This window comes from Salmo salar, chromosome 15 (genome assembly GCF_965601325.2).
Source record: "Salmo salar chromosome 15, fSalSal1, whole genome shotgun sequence".
Classification (NCBI taxonomy): Eukaryota; Metazoa; Chordata; class Actinopteri; order Salmoniformes; family Salmonidae; genus Salmo; species Salmo salar.
The window spans coordinates 107,870,048-107,888,209 of record NC_138305.1 but is presented as its reverse complement, the minus strand read 5'-3'; the positions used below and the strand labels follow the sequence as shown (position 1 = coordinate 107,888,209).

The 18,162-nt window shown below is 41.8% G+C and overlaps 1 protein-coding gene and 1 long non-coding RNA gene across 3 annotated transcripts; one reads left to right on the top strand and one right to left on the bottom strand.

Moving 5' to 3' along the window:
* The first annotated feature begins 1,308 nt into the window (after positions 1 to 1,308).
* On the top strand, positions 1,309 to 13,845 carry LOC106572873 (uncharacterized). Of its 2 annotated transcripts, XM_082962255.1 has the most exons (7): positions 1,311 to 1,905; positions 2,295 to 2,651; positions 7,127 to 7,438; positions 7,824 to 7,940; positions 8,244 to 8,441; positions 11,378 to 11,533; positions 11,830 to 13,845. In XM_082962255.1, exons 1-7 carry the CDS (start codon positions 1,860 to 1,862, stop codon positions 11,883 to 11,885), a joined length of 1,242 nt encoding a protein of 413 aa, XP_082818381.1. In that variant the 5' UTR covers positions 1,311 to 1,859; the 3' UTR covers positions 11,886 to 13,845. The 2 variants fall into 2 exon arrangements, with proteins under 2 accessions (XP_014002891.2, XP_082818381.1); XM_014147416.3 differs by having other exon boundaries at positions 1,309 to 1,905; positions 11,378 to 13,845.
* On the bottom strand, positions 4,083 to 16,981 carry LOC145860930 (uncharacterized). Its single transcript, XR_014380731.1, has 2 exons — positions 16,583 to 16,981; positions 4,083 to 14,443 (listed from the first exon to the last, which is right to left on the bottom strand). It is a non-coding gene; the product is annotated as an uncharacterized LOC145860930 (long non-coding RNA).
* Positions 16,982 to 18,162: the final 1,181 nt, after the last annotated feature.

Sequence of the window (18,162 nt, the reverse complement as noted above, 5' to 3'; positions counted from 1 at the left end):
CAGTTAACCCCCAGGTGCTGTGGATGTTGATTAAGGCAGCCCCCTGCACCTCTCTGATTCAGAGGGCTTGGGTTAAATGTGGGAGACACATTTCAGTTGAATGCATTCAGTTGTACAACTGACTAGGTATCCCCCTTTCCCTCTTATGTGTAATGGAACTGAAATGGTCCACCCACACAGACAGTGTGGTGAAGAAAGCACAACAGTGCCTCTTCAACCTCAGGAGGCTGAAGAAATTTGCCTTGGCCCCTAAGACCCTGACAATCTTTTACAGATGCACAATTGAGACCATCCTGCCTGGTACGGCAACTGCACAGGCAGCAACCGCAGGGCTCTCCAGAGGGTGGTGCGGTCTGCCCAACGCATCACAGGGGTCAAACTACCTGCCCTCTAGGACACCTACAGCACCCGATATCACAGGAAGGCCAAAAAGATCATCAAGGACAATAACCACCCGAGCCACTGCCTGTTCACCCCGCTATCATCCAGAAGGCGAGGTCAGTACAGGTACATCAAAACTGACACAGAGAGACTGAAAAACAGCTTCTATCTCAAGGCCATCAGACTGTTAAATAGCCATCACTAGCAGGCTACCACCCGGTTACTCAACCCTCCACCTTAGAGGCTGCTGCCCTATATACATAGACTTGGAATCACTGGCCACTTTAATAATGGAACACTAGTCACTTTAATAATGATTAAATAATGTTTACATACTGCTTTACTCATCTCATATGTATATAATGTATTCTATTCTACTGTATTTTATTCAATGCCACTCCGATGTTGCTCGTCCTAATAATGATATATTTCTTAATTCCATTCTTCTACTTTTAGATGTGTGTATTGTTGTGAATTGTTAGATACTACTGCACCGTTGGACCTAGGAGCACAAACATTTCGCTACACCCATCTACTAAATATGTGTAAGTAACCAATACAATTTGATTTGATTTTGATGATCAAGGGCTAGGCATATAAGCCCCCAACGCAATTCTGAATCTAAATACATCCACAGTGCGATTTGCACAGATTTGTTTTGTAAAATTAACTCATTATTTGGTTTTGTTGAATATATGTAACAGCATTCCAAACGTATTCACCATTATTTACTCTAATTGTGGCATGATTCCACTATTATTATAGTTTTTTATCAGTTTACATGTTTCATTGGGGGCCATTGATTTTGAAGGCGAACCGCCGATTCCACTATAGTTGCTCACGCTGATGTAGTTCCCCAAACACTGGTAGAATTCCGTACGTAATTACGTATTTAAGGATATGTAATTACGTATATGTGTCTTGCTATTTTTTTTTCTTCCGAAAACAACAAATCTTTCGAAAGGATTCCCTGATAGTTTTGACGTGATTATATATCGATGACAAATAATACTGTATCTACATATTGAATAATTAATGTTTTTAACTATAACTTTCGCGTTCTTTAAAACAAGGTTTTGTAGTGAAAGAATATTCATAGTTAGGACATGGAGTAGTTTTCTCGGATTGATATTTGTATGTGTTTGATATACGTTATGAAACGCGAAAGGAAAGATCGGGTCGGACCTGAAGTTAGCCAGCTAAACTAACCAGGCATGATCGAACAGTGTCAGTGACTGAAGGAATTAAGCTAGCTGCCTGGCAGCGAGTAGGTATGTAGTAGCCAGCTGTACTACAGGCTAACACACCGAAATCCTTCAGATAGTATTGCGGTAATTTGACTAGTTAGCCAACTATAGCGGTCTCAAGTTGAAGGTCTCTACTCCACTTTTGGGTGCAGTTTGAGGAGACCGTTTCCCTCGAAAACCGCATCAAGCTAAACGTCAGCAGAATCATCTCTCGACTTGCTGTCAAATGAAATGATGACAAAGATGCTGAATATTCTACTCGTCTTTACAACGCTAGGTCAGTGATCATTCCATTTTTTTTTTCTGTGTGGTGTAATTTGTTAATTTTAGAATTAGCTAGTTTAAGTATTTCAATATGCTTGTGTGATGAGTTAAGTATCAGAGACAACCTTGAGTACTGATACTGTAGCAACTAACATCGATATGACAAGTATTTTCAAGATTATAGATTAAATTTGCAGTTTTCCTCACTCTTTCTCTTGCTGTTCCCATACAGGCTGTGGTCTTGTTGTACAGGCTGTGGTCTTGTTGTACAGGCTGTGCTCTTGTTGTACAGGCTGTGCTCTTGTTGTACAGGCTGTGCTCTTGTTGTACAGGCTGTGCTCTTGTTGTACAGGCTGTGCTCTTGTTGTACAGGCTGTGCTCTTGTTATTTGGGATGGGGTAGGTGCAGACGGTGAGTCACTCAGAATAATACCAGCTGCAGATGGCTTTTCGTTCATCCGTCTAGTCCGTGGGGACAGTGACTGTGCGGGGCGCGTGGAGCTGCTCCAGGGAGAGCAGTGGGGGACGGTGTGTGACGAAGGTTGGGACCTGAAAGATGCTGACGTGTTGTGCAAGGAGTTGGGCTGTGGGCTGGCTGATAAAGCCGTCCGTAGAGCTGCGTTTGGAAGGGGCACCGGAGAGATCTGGCTGAGGCACGTCAAGTGTTCGGGCCATGAGGCGAGCCTGACGCGATGTCCCAGGGTTGACAACGGGAACCCCACCTGCACCCATGATAATGACGCTGGGGTGAAATGTTCAGGTGAGACTGAGTCCCAGGAGGATAGCCTGGTACCAGATCAGTTGAAATTGTTTAAACAGATCTGGGGCCCCCATGCTTCAGGAGGTAAAGACACCTAAAATAGTAGGGGTTTTGTTATGGGACAGAAAACATTTCCACATTGGAATGTAATTAAGTAATACATCTTAACAATAGTAACGTTTTAAGAATTCATAATATGCGTGTGATGTGTTTGTACAGTGGTTCCTCAATTAAAAGTTGCATCATACCATGGTGTAGTGTGCGGTATGAGTTACAGTGCTTGCCGGCATCTTTGAGCACTTCTACTCCATTTATTAGTAAGGGCTTTTGAAGCTGAGCAGAGATCACCATGCCATGCAATTGTGAGTACACTTCATGATTAAAATGGAATGATATATTTCATTTATGGTCAATGGGAAGCGAAACGGAAGAAGATCAAGCAAGCCGAGTCCCAACATGGGCAGAATACTGTATGAAATATTTGGATGGTTAAAGACCGACATTTGGTCGTTTCAATTTAAATCTGGTTATTTCAATTCAAATGTGACTTGTTCCATTCTACATTCTCTTGTTGATATTTTATTTAGGATGATTTTAGTGGTAGCCCGTTCTCCGGTTCACAGGGCTGTATGGGTTTGACTGACAGCGGTTAGAAACTTCAGCACCGCGCAACAACAACAACAAGATGCCCCATCTCTCCAGCTAATTGGGCTACTTTTGCAAATGTTCTGTTGTCTGAGTGAGAGAAATGTTCTGTTGTCTGAGTGAGAGAAATGTTCTGTTGTCTGAGTGAGAGAAATGTTCTGTTGTCTGAGTGAGAGAAATGTTCTGTTGTCTGAGTGAGAGAAATGTTCTGTTGTCTGAGTGAGAGAAATGCTGTAAATCTAGATGCTACAAGATGCTTCTTTCTATTTTTGTCATCTGTTCGGTAATATAACATAATAATTCATTCATTCATCAGCAGGATAAACCCATTCCTGGCACAAATTGGGGGATTTTCACACCTATCCCTTTGTAAATTAATGGAGGTGTGAATGTTTCTGTCTGAGAGTCTCTCTCCTCTCGCACTCTAGTTCTGAATCGGGACAAAATTAAATCAGTTGAGAGAACTTGAGTAATGGCGCAGTTATACTTCACGTGAACTGACGATTTAAAAAAAAATAGGATACAGCCCATTACATAAACAGAGAGTGGATGCTCGTGGAGAGGTTGCAATCCACCATGGAGAGGAACAGTTCCCAGCGCAAAACTGCAGATAACATAAGGCCAGCTATTGTGAAAGAATACTTGGGGCTCTTGTTGAATTCCTCTCGCTTCAAAGAGACCAGATTTATTTCTCTGCACCCCTCACTCTATCCAAGACCACATTGTCTGCTTCATATGAGGCTTTCATTTAGGAAGGTCATAAAAAAAAAAAACATGAAACTAAGACAATGTATTTTAAAATATATTAATATTGTGTTTTGAGTTGAATTTATCTGTGCTTAGTAGCCGAGGCTATATGGCTGCACCATCAAACTCATTCATTTAGCAGACACCAATCGCATATATTCAGTCAACATATTTTACAGTAAGAATATAATGAAATATAATGTAACATTTTAGTTTCTCTTTAAAAACATTACAGTGTAACAACAGTTATAGTAAGTCATATTCTACAGTCCAGTTATAGCTTCTTCTGACAAAGTAAAAACAAAAAACAAGGTGTATTTTTCCCAGGTGTGAGCCTTTGTGCGCTTGGGACAGAGGAAGAGCAATTCTTACACACTGTTGTTCTAAACTCAATCAAATTTCAAATTTATTTTTATATAGCCCTTCGTACATCAGCTGATATTCTCAAAGTGCTGTACAGAAACCCAGCCTAAAACCCCAAACAGCAAGCAAAGCATGTGAAAGAAGCACGGTGGCTAGGAAAAACTCCCTAGGAAAAACTCCCTAGAAAGGCCAAAAACCTAGGAAGAAACCTAGAGAGGAACCAGGCTATGAGGGGTGGCCAGTCCTCTTCTGGCTGTGCAGGGTGGATATTATAACAGAACATGGTCAAAATGTTAAAATGTTAAAATGTTCATAAATGACCAGCATGGTCAAATAATAATAATCATAGTAGTTGTCGAGGGTGCAACAAGCACGTCCGGTGAACAGGTCAGGGTTCCATAGCCGCAGGCAGAACTGTTGAAACTGGAGCAGCAGCACGGCCAGGTGGACTGGGGACAGCAAGGAGTCATCATACCAGGTAGTCCTGAGGCATGGTCCTAGGGCTCAGGTCCTCCGAGAGAAAGACAGAAAGAGAGAAAGAGAGAATTAGAGAGAGCATATTTAAATACACACAGGACACCGGATAAGACAAGAGAAATACTCCAGATGTAACAGACTGACCCTAGCCCCCCGACACATAAACTACTGCAGCATAAATACTGGAGGCTGAGACAGGAGGGATCAGAAGACACTGTGGCCCCATCCGATGATACCCCCGGACAGGGCCAAACAGGCAGGATATAACCCCACCCACTTTGCCAAAGCACAGCCCCCACACCAATAATCATCCTCATTATTTCAGTTCTCTTCAAATGTAATCGTGAAGTCATGTGCACAATTATCAGTTTCTATCTGATGTTCATCAATTGACGTCATTCATTCAGTGAAACACAGATTCATCCACAAAGACCAGGGGGGTTTTCCAAAACCTCGCAAAGAAGGTCACCTATTGGTAGATGGGTAAAAAAAAATATCTCTTTGAGCATGGTGAAGTTATTTAATTACACTTTGGATGGTGTATTAACATACCCAGTTACTACAAAGATACAGGCGTAACTCAGATGCCCGAGAGGAAGGAAACCGCACAGGGATCTCACCATGAGGCCAGTGGAGATTTTTAAAATAGTTGAATGGCTGTGATAGGAGGAAACTGAGCATGGATCAACAACATTGTAGTTACTCCACAATACTAACCTAATTGACAGAATTAAAAAGAAGGAATCCTGTGTATAGAATAAAAAACATTCAAAAAAATTCATCCCGTTTGCAACAAGGGACTGAAGTAATACTGCACAAAATGTGGCAAAGCAATACATTTTTTGTCCTGAATACAAAATGTTACATTTGGGGCAAATCCAACACAACACATTACTGAGTACCACTCTCCATATTTTTAAGCATAGTGGTAGCTGCATCATGTTATCCTTTACAGGATTGGTGGGTCCCCCACAGGACGGTTGAACTAACATAGGCTAATGCGATTAGCTTGTAAGTAACAAGAACATTTCCCAGGACATAGACATATCTGATTTGGGCAGAAAGCTTAAATTCTTGTTAATCTAAATGCATTGTCCAATTTACAGTAGCAATTACAGTGAAATAATACCATGCTATTGTTTGAGGAGAGTGCACAATTATGAACTTGAAAAGTTATTAATAAACCAATTAGGCACATTTGGGCAGTCTTGATACAACATTTTGAACAGAAATGCAATGGTTAATTGGATCAGTCTAAAACTGTGCACATACACTGCTGCCATCTAGTGGCCAATATCTAAATTGCACCTGGGCTGGAATAATACATTGTGGCCTTTCTTTTGCATTTCAAAGATGGTAAAAAAAAAATACAAAACATGGTTGGTTTTTTCTTTGTATTATCTTTTACCAGATCTAATGTGTTATATTCTCCTACATTAATTTCACATTTCCACAAACTTTAAAGTGTTTCCTTTCAAATGGTATCAAGAATATGCGTATCCTTGCTTCAGGTCCTAAGCTACAGGCAGTTAGATTTGCGTGTCATTTTAGGCGAAAATTTAAAAAAAAGAGGTGGATCCTTAAGAGGTAGATTTAAGTCAAAACTGTAACTCGGCCACTCAGGAATATTCACTGTCTTCTTGGTGAGCAACTCCAGTGTAGATTTGACCTTTGTGTTTTAGGTTATTGTCCTGCTGAAAGGTGAATTCACCTCCCGGTGTCTGGTGGAAAGCAGACTGAACCAGGTTTTCCTCTAGGATTTTGCTTGTGCTTAGCTCCATTCCATTTCTTTTTATCTTGAAACTCCCCAGTACTTAACAAATACAAGCATACCCATAAATCTATGGCAAGACATGAAAATGGTTGTCTAGCAATGATCAACAACCAATTTGACAGAGCTTGAAGAATTTTGAAACGGATAATGGGCGAATGTTGCACAATCCAGGTGTGGAATGTTCTTCGAGTTACCCAGAAAGACTCACAGCTGTAATCACTGCCAAAAGGTGATTCTAACATGTATTGACTCAGGGGTGTGAATACTTATGTAAATGAGATTTCAGTATTTAATTGTCAATAAATAGGCAACATTTTCTAAAAACATTTTTAATTATGGGGTATTGGTTGTAGATTGGTGAGAAAAAATATCAATGTAATTTTGAATTCAGGCTGTAACATAACAAAATGTGGAATAAGTCAATGGATATGAATACTTTCTGAAGGCACTGTACCTATCTCCCTGACAGGTGCAATGTTGATCCCCACCCTGTCCCTGCTCTCCCCTCACACCACCTTATCTCCCGGTGAGGCGGTTCGCTTCAGCTGTACTGTGCTACTGGGCCACCACCTGAATGACTTCCACCTGTATAAGAGGGGCATAGCCACACCGTTGAAGACTCAGCCGGTGGGCTTTGACCAGTCCAGGGTGGAGTTTACTCTGTCAAACCTGAAGACTACTCATCAGGGCAGTTATAGCTGTCTGTACAGGATCAAGGGTATCCCTCCCTCCTCCTCCATGCTCAGCTCTCCACCTAGCAACACTATCAACATCACTGTGGGTGAGTCATCTAGGGCCTGTTCAGTTAGAGGAAGATGGAAGGGATTTGCTCCAATGGAAGAGGAAAAAGGGATTTGCTACAGTATGCTTTAAAGTTCATTAGAGCAAAACGTAGAGAAATGTTTTTGCAACATAAAAAAAGGGACAACTTGTTTTTTTTTATTGGACGAGTTCAGGATAGGTAGTACTGCCTCGTTTCACTCTGTTCTCCCTACTGAACTCATCTTTTATCATTTTGGTTTTGTCATGAGATCCTGACATCCTTTCCAGTAACAAAACAAAAGAAAAGAAAAAAACTGACTTCGTTTTGTCATTTTGATCTGTCCTGTAACTCAATGACGGGTCAAATTGATCCACAACTCCCTGTCTCCCTCCCATCTCGTCAGTGGAGCTGCTCACCCCTCAGCACTGGTACAACATGTCCATCGAGGCTCCCACAGGCTCTGTCGTCAAAGGCCACAGCTTCAACATCACCTGCTTCACTGAGAAGCAGTATCCTGGAGGTAGCTTGATTGATTGACACATTAAATGATTTGATTTATTTTACCATTTCAAAAAAAAAAAGATTTTGAAATACTAATTGATCTGGTTTCTTGGACATTAAGCCTAGACCTGGACTAAATAGCAATTTCAATGGAGATTCTCCAATAAGCAATCTTTTTAGTCTAGTGCTAAGCTGTCTCCGGAAAACCGGAGAACAAGCAGTACCGGCCCATATAGGCAAGAACAAGCCGTACATAGCTACATTTACAAAACTTATCCAGGATAACACGATATTAAAGAAATTGTTTTATTTCCTTATTGAGGTTCCTTCCAGCTGCGTCTGATCCGCTCCAACAAAACGGTACGCTATTCACTGCCCGCCCTCACTCCCGCTGTCACCTTCAGCTTCACAAACGCACAGCTCTCCAACGAGGGCTTCTATTACTGCCTCTATATGGTCCAGCTTGACGGGAGAACCTTCGTGTCCCGGGAGAGCCAACCGCTCCTTGTCTCCATCAGAGGTGAGGGCAGGCCAGTCAGCATCTACGGCAGGGATGGGCAACTGGCACAGGGTCCCCTTTTTGAAGCCCTCGGCTCAATTTCCCCCAAAATAGTAGAATAGAAAATATGCAATTTCAAAATGTTGTGTATCAGCAGTTTTTTTGTTTTGTTATGTCACTGATAGTCAGTCAATTAGCCTATGTCAGCAATATGTTTTTGGGGGGATTGCTGAAATTAGTTTAGCGGCCAGCTATCTAAACTTGTTATCATGATTGAATTACTGGCCCGGGGGGCCCCCATTGATTTTGTTAGTCAGTCTCACTCATATCATTAAAAACTGCATATATTTCTCCCCGTGGTAAAATGTGTAGAATTGCAGCAAACTTACTTTAAAACTGCAACATTTTCTCAATGTTCATATAATGACTCTGTCCATCTCGGTTGTGTCCGTAGACGTACAGTACATTCGGGAAGTATTCGCACCCCTTCCCTTTTTCCGCATTTTGTTACGTTACAGCCTTGTTCTAAAATTGATTAATACATTTTTTTTTAAATCCTCATCAATCTATAAACAATAGCCCATAATGACAAAGCGAAAACAGATTCTTCGAAATTTTAGCAAATGTACAGTACCAGTCAAAAGTTTGGACACCTACTTATTCCAGGGTTTTTCTCTATTTTCTACATTGTTGAATAATAGTGAAAACATCAAAACTATGAAATAACACATATGGAATCATGTAGTAACCAAAAAAGTGTTAAAAAAAATAATTATTATATTTGAGATTCTTCAAAGTAGCCACCCTTTGCCTTGATGATAGCTTTGCACACTCTTGGCATTCTCTCAACCAGCTTCATGAGGTAATCACCTGATATGCATTTCAATTAACAGGTGTGCCTTGTTAAAAGTTCATTTGTGGAATTTATTTCCTTAATGTGTTTGAGCCAATCAGTTGTGTTGTGACAAAGTAGGGTTGGTATACAGAAGATAGCCCTATTTGGTAAAAGACCACGTACATATTATGGCAAGAACAGCTCAAATAAGCAAAGAGAAATGACTGTCCATCATTACTTTAAGACATGAAGGTCAGTCAATCCGGAACATTTGAAAGTTTCTTCAAGTGCAGTTGCAAAAAACATCAAGCGCTATGATGAAACTGGCTCTCATGAGGACCGCCACAGGAAAGGAAGACCCAGAGTTACCTCTGCTGCAGAGGATACGTTCATTAGAGTTACCAGCCTCAGAAATTGCAACCCAAATGAAGAGTTCAAGTAACAGACACATCTCAACATCAACTGTTCAGAGGAGACTGTGTGATTCACGCCTTCGAATTGCTGCAAAGAAACCACTTGTTTGGGCCAAGAAACACGAGCAATGGACATTAGACCGGTGGAAATCTGTCCAAAGGTGCGATTTTTGGTTCCAACCGCCGTGTCTTTGTAAGACGCACAGTAGGTGAAAGGATGATCTCTGCATGTGTGGTTCCCACTGTGAACCATGGAGGAGGTGTGATGGTGCTTTGCTGTTGACACTGTCTGTGATTTATTTAGAATTCTAGGCACACTTAACCAGCATGGCTACCACAGCATTCTGCAGCGATACGCCATCCCATCTGGTTTGGGCTTAGTGGGACAATCATTTGTTTTTCACTGTGTAAGGGCTATTTTTTTTTATATTAATATATATGTTTATTATATTTTTAGCCTCTTTTCTCCACAATTTCATGATTTCCAATTGGTAGTTACAGTCTTGTCCCATCGCTGCAACTCCCGTACGGACTCGGGAGAGGCGAAGTTCGAGAGCCTTGTGTCCTCCGAAACATGACCTCGCCAAGCCGCACTGCTTCTTGACACAATGCCCGCTTAACCCGGAAGCCAGCCGCACCAATGTGTCGGAGGAAACACAGTACACCTGGCGACCGTGTTAGGCCGGGCGCAGTGCACACTATCACAGGAGTCGCTAGAGCGCAATCAGACAAGGACACATCGGCCGGCCAAGCACTCCCCTAACCCAGACGACGCTGGGCCAATTGTGCGCCACCTTATGGGTCTCCAGGTCACGGCAGGCTGCGACACAGCCTGGGATCGAACGAGGATCTGTAGTGATGCAGATAGCACTGCGATGCAGTGCCTTAGACTGCTGCGCCACTCGGGAGGCTGTAAGGGCTATTTGACCAAGAAGGAGAGTGATGGAGGGCTGCATCAGATGACCTGGCCTCCACAATCACCCTACCTCAACCCAATTGAGATGGTTTGGGATGAGTTGGACTGCAGAGTGAAAGCAAAGCAGACAACAAGTGCTCAGCATATGTGGGAACTCCTTCAAGACTGTTGGAAAAGCATTCCAGGTGAAGCTGGTTGAGAGAATGCCAAGTGTGCAATGCTGTCAAGGCAAAGGATGGCAACTTTGAATCTCAAATATTTTGATTTGTTTAACACTTTTTTGGTTACTACATGATTCCATATGTGTTACTTCATAGTGTCTTCACTATTTTTCTACAGTGTATAAAAGAGTAAAAAATAAAGAAAAACCCTTGAATGATTAGGTGTCCAAACTTTTGACTGAGACTGTATTGAACATAAACTGCTTATTTACATAAGTATTCAGACCCTTTGCTATGAGGTTCTAAATTGAGCTCCAGTGCATCCTGTTTCCATTGATCATCCTTGAGATGTTTCCACCTGTTGTAAATTCAATTGATTGGACATGATTTGGTAAGGCATACACCTGTCTTTTTAAGGTCCCACAGTTGACAGTGCATGTCAGAGCAAAAAACAAGCCATGAGGTCGAAAGAATTGTCCGTAGAGCTCCGAGACAGGATTGTGTCGAGGCACAGATCTGGGGAAGGGTACCAAGTACACATTAATGCCCATGATTTTGGAAGATATTAACTGTAATATAAAACATTTATCACTTCTCATATTGTCTGTCCATCTGGGTTGTGTGCGACCCAGACCCAGTGTTGAGCCCTATGGTGATCAGCTGGCTAGCTTCTGCTCTGACCTTCCTCGTGACTCTCGTCGCCATCATCATCATCATCATCGTTGCCAGAGTCAAGCTCTGCAAGAGACAGGAGAACCACTTGGCGCTAGAGCTAGAGACCAGAACCAGTGAGTCCTTGTCTTGTATCGTCCCACTCCTAGCTTTTATCCTGGAATCCAGGTTGGGGTCATTTCCATTTCAATTCCAGTCAAATCAGAAAGTAAACCCAATTCCATATTTTCCTCCCATTGAAAATAATTTGACTTGAACTCTGCTGGAATCCTAACAGATAGAAAACACTGGTGAAACAGGGCTTATCAGTTTGGATTCCTGGCTATCTTTGCTTACCACTGTCAAGTTAATTCAGAAGAATCATCCTATATAACCACTAACAGACTATTTACATGTCTGATTTGACCAACAGGTGTGGACAACACGTACGTTGCCTTGGGTGATGAGCAGGGCAGATATATTGGATAAAGAGAAGGACCATGTGTTTGTGAGAGAACCATCAAGACGGTGTGGGAGAAAGGTAGACTTGCTGAGGGAAAGAAAAATAGAAATACATTAGCTAGCGAAAGAGGAGACTGGCAGCAGGCCCTGAGTGGACATAACAGATGGCTATGCATCCCCAAGCAGGAACCACGCAAAGGCCAGGCAAGCCGTATGTATGGCCATGACTAAATATATGCCAAGCGTAAGCATGCAATGCAAGCAGTGGCGAAAATCTGATATCCACTTTGGAGGGGACAATTACATGAAATTTTCTCAAGAGCAATTCCTGAGGGGGACACCAAAAGTAGTGCTGTAACACATAGCCTACGTTTAATATGGTAAATGTATATTGAGGAACCAAAGAAATAAGGTGTTTGCCGTACTCCTAACTACCGGTACCCAAAACTACACAACTAATCACAACAGCAATACCATTGCCTTTAACAAATCTTAGTTCAGTCACCAGTTTAAGTTGAGAGTGGGGGTATCCATGGCATTTTCCAATTATGTTCCTATTTTACAAGTAAAAAAAAATTGAGAACCTTTCATAATGTTGCCAAACAAAGACTCAACAAACTTACCTGAGACTCCCTGTCTCTGCCAGTCTGTCTCTGCATATCTGTCCCCAACTCTGCTGTCTGTGTGCCATCTGTTGCCTGCTCTGCCTAATGACATCATTGTGAAACATTTCCATTAGAATTTCATTTCTTTCTTATGAACATTTTATCAACTAGTCTTTGAGATATTAGGCTACTAGGGTTCTTACTATGCGTTTTGGTGTATTGAAAAATACTCTGATGTCCGTCTTTTATTTTTCTGCCATTTTTCTACCTGGCTGGCTACACACACAGTGTGTAGGTTATTTACAGTAGGAGATGGGCTTCTATCATCTTCTATCATTCTATATTGGCTTCGATCTAAAAGGTAGCTAGCAAATGTGAAACGGATTAAAATGACAAGAGTTGACAGCTGTATGAGTTTACACAACATATGCTGCAACCTTTTGTAATTTTAATAGTTTGTTTCATATTGGCTGGCTTCCAACAATAGCTGAATTTGCAAAGCTAGCGAGCACCAATTCAGTTTCAGTGGTGTTTGCTATAATCTTTGCTACCCGGGTTAAATAAAGGTGAAATTAAATAAATAAAAGTTCCCTTGCGACAATTTAGCTTTTGCAACGAGACCATTAAATATATTTAAGACAATGGTAGATGAGAGTGTAGTTCTGTTCAGTTTGGACTTCAGTTTATCGCTAACCTTATCACAGGGACTTTGAAGCACTAACTTACATCATCTGCATGCTGATTCCATCTTTGACGACGCCACATAAATGGCATAGGTACTAGCTAGCTTAATAGTTAATATTTGCGCGCTAGCTCTGCATATTCAGCTAGTGTGTGTGTGCGCGATTGACTGGATGAACCTCACGGCAGTTACGTAGCAAGCTAAGGAACTGGCAGTGGATCAAACCATTGTGAGGCAAAGGGCGGGGGGGTCGCAATCTTTTAAAACTTAAAAACGCGCTATTTAAGTGTCTATAATCAGCACAATTGCTTTCATTGCGTATTATTAATATTATTTAAATTACATAGTTATGTTTCAGTGATATATTGGAGGGGACAAATCTTATTTTTCCCAGGATGGGGGGGTCGTGTCCCCCCCGTCCCCCCCGGGATTTCCGCCCCTGAATGCAAGCATTATTTCATATCCATATGAGGAGTCTAGCCCCTACTATGTTAGAGCTAAAAGCAGATATGGGCGTTATCCATTGAGTTGAAAGAAAAAGGTGGCAGAAGGCATAGGGGGTTTTACTTCATTTACATAGAGGATGGACCTATGTATTGTATATGCATAAAAGCAGAGCCGGGGCCGGAAAGAGGGAGTTGTTGTCCGCGGACCGGCTCGGCTTTTTTACTCTGTATTAAAGTCTATATTGAATTTACAAGTTCTTGTAAGAAATGTTATTCTTAAGACAATTTTCCACCACAACGGAACCCACAATTCAGACATTCCTGAGCTGACAACCTTCCTCAGGGATGGGTCACAGACAGAGATAGTGACACAAGACAAGTACCAAAGCACTACGTAGGAGCCATACCAGGGGCGAAAATCTGATATCCACTTTGGAGGGGACAATTACATGAAATTTTCTCAAGAGTAATTCCTGAGGGGGACACCAAAAGTAGTGCTGTAACACATAGCCTACATTGTAATATGGTAAATGTATATTGAGGAACCAAAGAAATAAGGTGTTTGCCGTACTCCTAACTACCGGTACCCAAAACTACACAACTAATCACAACAGCAATACCATTGCCTTTAACAAATCTTAGTTCAGTCACCAGTTTAAGTTGAGAGTGGGGGTATCCATGGCATTTTCCAATTATGTTCCTATTTTACAAGTAAAAAAAATTGAGAACCTTTCATAATGTTGCCAAACAAAGACTCAACAAACTTACCTGAGACTCCCTGTCTCTGCCAGTCTGTCTCTGCATATCTGTCCCCAACTCTGCTGTCTGTGTGCCATCTGTTGCCTGCTCTGCCTAATGACATCATTGTGAAACATTTCCATTAGAATTCCATTTCTTTCTTATGAACATTTTATCAACTAGTCTTTGAGATATTAGGCTACTAGCGTTCTTACTATGCGTTTTGGTGTATTGAAAAATACTCTGATGTCCGTCTTTTATTTTTCTGCCATTTTTCTACCTGGCTGGCTGGCTACACACACACACAGTGTGTAGGTTATTTGCAGTAGGAGATGGGCTTCTATCATCTTCAATCATTCTATATTGGCTTCGATCTAAAAGGTAGCTAGCAAATGTGAAACGGATTAAAATGACAAGAGTTGACAGCTGTATGAGTTTACACAACATATGCTGCAACCTTTTGTAATTTTAATAGTTTGTTTCATATTGGCTGGCTTCCAACAATAGCTGAATTTGCAAAGCTAGCGAGCACCAATTCAGTTTCAGTGGTGTTTGCTATAATCTTTGCTACCCGGGTTAAATAAAGGTGAAATTAAATAAATAAAAGTTCCCTTGCGACAATTTAGCTTTTGCAACGAGACCATTAAATATATTTAAGACAATGGTAGATGAGAGTGTAGTTCTGTTCAGTTTGGACTTCAGTTTATCGCTAACCTTATCACAGGGACTTTGAAGCACTAACTTACATCATCTGCATGCTGATTCCATCTTTGACGATGCCACATAAATGGAATAGGTACTAGCTAGCTTAATAGTTAATATTTGCGCGCTAGCTCTGCATATTCAGCTAGTGTGTGTGTGCGCGATTGACTGGATGAACCTCACGGCAGTTACGTAGCAAGCTAAGGAACTGGCAGTGGATCAAACCATTGTGAGGCAAAGGGCGGAGGGGTCGCAATCTTTTAAAACTTAAAAACGCGCTATTAAGTGTCTATAATCAGCACAATTGCTTTCATTGCGTATTATTAATATTATTTAAATTACATAGTTATGTTTCAGTGATATATTGGGGGGGTCAAATCATATTTTTTCCAGGATGGGGGGGTCGTGTCCCCCCCGCCCCCCCGGGATTTCCGCCCCTGAGCCATACACACGACATCTACTAGAACCTGGTAGAATCCTGCATTAGAACATGACAACACTTGTAGGTAGATTTGTTAAGCCATCATCCATATACCAGGCACACTGTAATGAACACTACAATCAACTAACTATAAAAGGACAATGACTACAATGACACTTTGGCCTTTCTAGGCCAGTTCTCATGCCAAAAAGCAGCTACAAGTGAGGAGACTGGACATGAATTCGACTGAGCACTAAGTTCCAATGCCAATGATTTTAATTGTTAAATGATGGTTGAATAAGACTGACGGTCAGTTAAACTATTTCACTATTGACGTCAACAAGAGAACAGCGGACACTTGTTGGACTGAAGAAAGATTCACTTTAAGGCGTCGGCATACTTCAGTTCGGCTAGGCAAACCGAACGAGTGTGGTCGCCTACTCCCTTAAAAGACCTTCGCTTGAAAAACAAGAAAAGAGGCAGTAGTACTGTTTGTCCAGTTTGAGACGCCGTAGCCAGTATATACTTCCTGAAAATAGTATGAATTAATCTAAGGTACAGTAACTCAAGACATCTGTCTTGACGTTTTTGCTCAGGGGACTTTAGTCGTGTAATTTTACATCTAACTAAGACGTTTGGTGCAGTATTTCGCAATGAAAAAAATGTGCATGACAACAAGACCGAAAAGCATCTTATCCCCTCAGCACTCAAATGAAGTGGACACTTCTGATGACGTGTCATGACAACTTGCAGGGCGGGGGAGGAAGGAGTGATTTTTAAATGGACCGTCCTTGGCCGGAAACTCGTCAGTCGTTCACCCCGCGGTGATTATGTTTTCAGCCACCGGTAGTTTGTGGGGGCTGTATATGCTTCACAGTCAATTATGATTGCATGTCTACTTACATTAAATATATAATTATTAATATACGCCTACTATATGATGTCTAGAAAAATGTATTAGCTAAATGACATTAGCCTGCCTAGCTGGAACTTCTGAAGGAAAATGTTTTATTTCTACAATTTCCAAAAGCTAACCAAACAAAAACATCATTACTTTAATGAGACATGTTTGTGCCTTCATGTGCATTAGTAGCACAATTTCTAACTTATTTATATTCGTTTTTACTTACACTTGTATTTTGACTCCATATATTGACGTTGAGGTTTTAATTTTTTGGCGTACTTTTCTTAGCGGATGTACAATCGCCGCGATTTGAATTATGGGGAGTTTCAGGCTCCGAAGTGAACATAACTGTACACAAGCAAACTAGTCTAAAAACGAGGGCTGAGGGGCTGACGTTGCAAACTTCCCTTACTATTCATTTGGACCGCCCACCAAGATGGTGACGGGGATTCCCCCAAGGGCATAAGGCGAGGGTGTGTCTTTTATGAATTGGAACCGCAAACGTCGTCTCTCGTTGAATGACAACAGACTTTACTGAAGAATCACCGACGAAGGGGTTCGGCTTGCCTTTAAAAAAAAAATGTGTGCATGAACAACATTAAAAAACGACACAATTGTCATAATATATGCACAAACTCTCCCGAACTGGTTGTCGGTTTGTAAGCATGCCGATGGATGCCTTCAGTCTTGGCAGCTCCACTCCTGATTGGTGGAGTAGTTTGATAGCCTGGTCCCAGATCAGTTTTTGCTGTTTTGCCACTGTTGGTGAGACAATGACCACAGGAGTGGTCGCTAGCCGTTTTCGATGATACTGGTATTCAAAGCTTTGACTGTGAAATCCATCTATTCGCTTCATGTCTCTTGTTAATATGTTGTGTATTTCCACTATTTATTCGTTGAATCCATTTTTTTATTTTACAAGATTGTAAATTACCACGAGGCTACATCAAGGATCATGAATTCTTGCTTTCACAGATAACAGTCCATGATTAGTTAGAGAAATGTGTAGTTATGTTTGAGTAGAGGGGACCCACGCGACCATAGTTAGGATGGGTCGCACAAACCGATATGGGACCATCTTGCTGGTAGTTATGATGTAGCCTCGGAAGCCCAGGATTCGATCGATCTGGAAGTTAGAATTTGCGAGACTAGCTGATGTCCATCTCCAGTACAGACTGACTAGCTGATGTCCATCTCCAGTAGAGACCGACTGGTCCATCTCCAGTAGAGACCGACTGGTCCATCTCCAGTAGAGACTGACTAGCTGATGTCCATCTCCAGTAGAGACTGACTAGCTGATGTCCATCTCCAGTAGAGACTGACTAGCTGATGTCCATCTCCAGTAAAGACTGACTAGCTGATGTCCATCTCCAGTAGAGACTGACTGGTCCATCTCCAGTAGAGACTGACTAGCTGATGTTCATCTCCAGAAGAGACTGACTGGTCCATCTCCAGTAGAGACTGACTGGTCCATCTCCAGTAGACTGACTAGTTCATGTCCATCTCCTGTAGAGACTGACTTGTCCATCTCCAGTAGAGACTGACTAGCTGATGTCCATCTCCAGTAGAGACCGACTGGTCCATCTCCAGTAGAGACCGACTAGCTGATGTTCATCTCCAGTAGAGACCGACTAGCTGATGTCCATCTCCAGTAGAGACCGACTAGCTGATGTCCATCTCCAGTAGAGACCGACTAGCTGATGTTCATCTCCAGTAGAGACCGACTAGCTGATGTCCATCTCCAGTAGAGACTGACTGGTCCATCTCCAATAGAAACAGTTTGCCCTTTAGTATCTAGAATCTCTG

Excerpts from the sequence above, each read along its gene's own strand:
- LOC106572873 (XM_014147416.3), top strand. The coding sequence starts at position 1,860 with ATGATGACAAAGATGCTGAATATTCTACTCGTCTTTACAACGCTAG. Across the intron at positions 1,906-2,294 it reads ACTCGTCTTTACAACGCTAG|GTGCAGACGGTGAGTCACTC; the intron begins GTCAGTGATCAT and ends GGGATGGGGTAG. Across the intron at positions 2,652-7,126 it reads CGCTGGGGTGAAATGTTCAG|GTGCAATGTTGATCCCCACC; the intron begins GTGAGACTGAGT and ends TCTCCCTGACAG.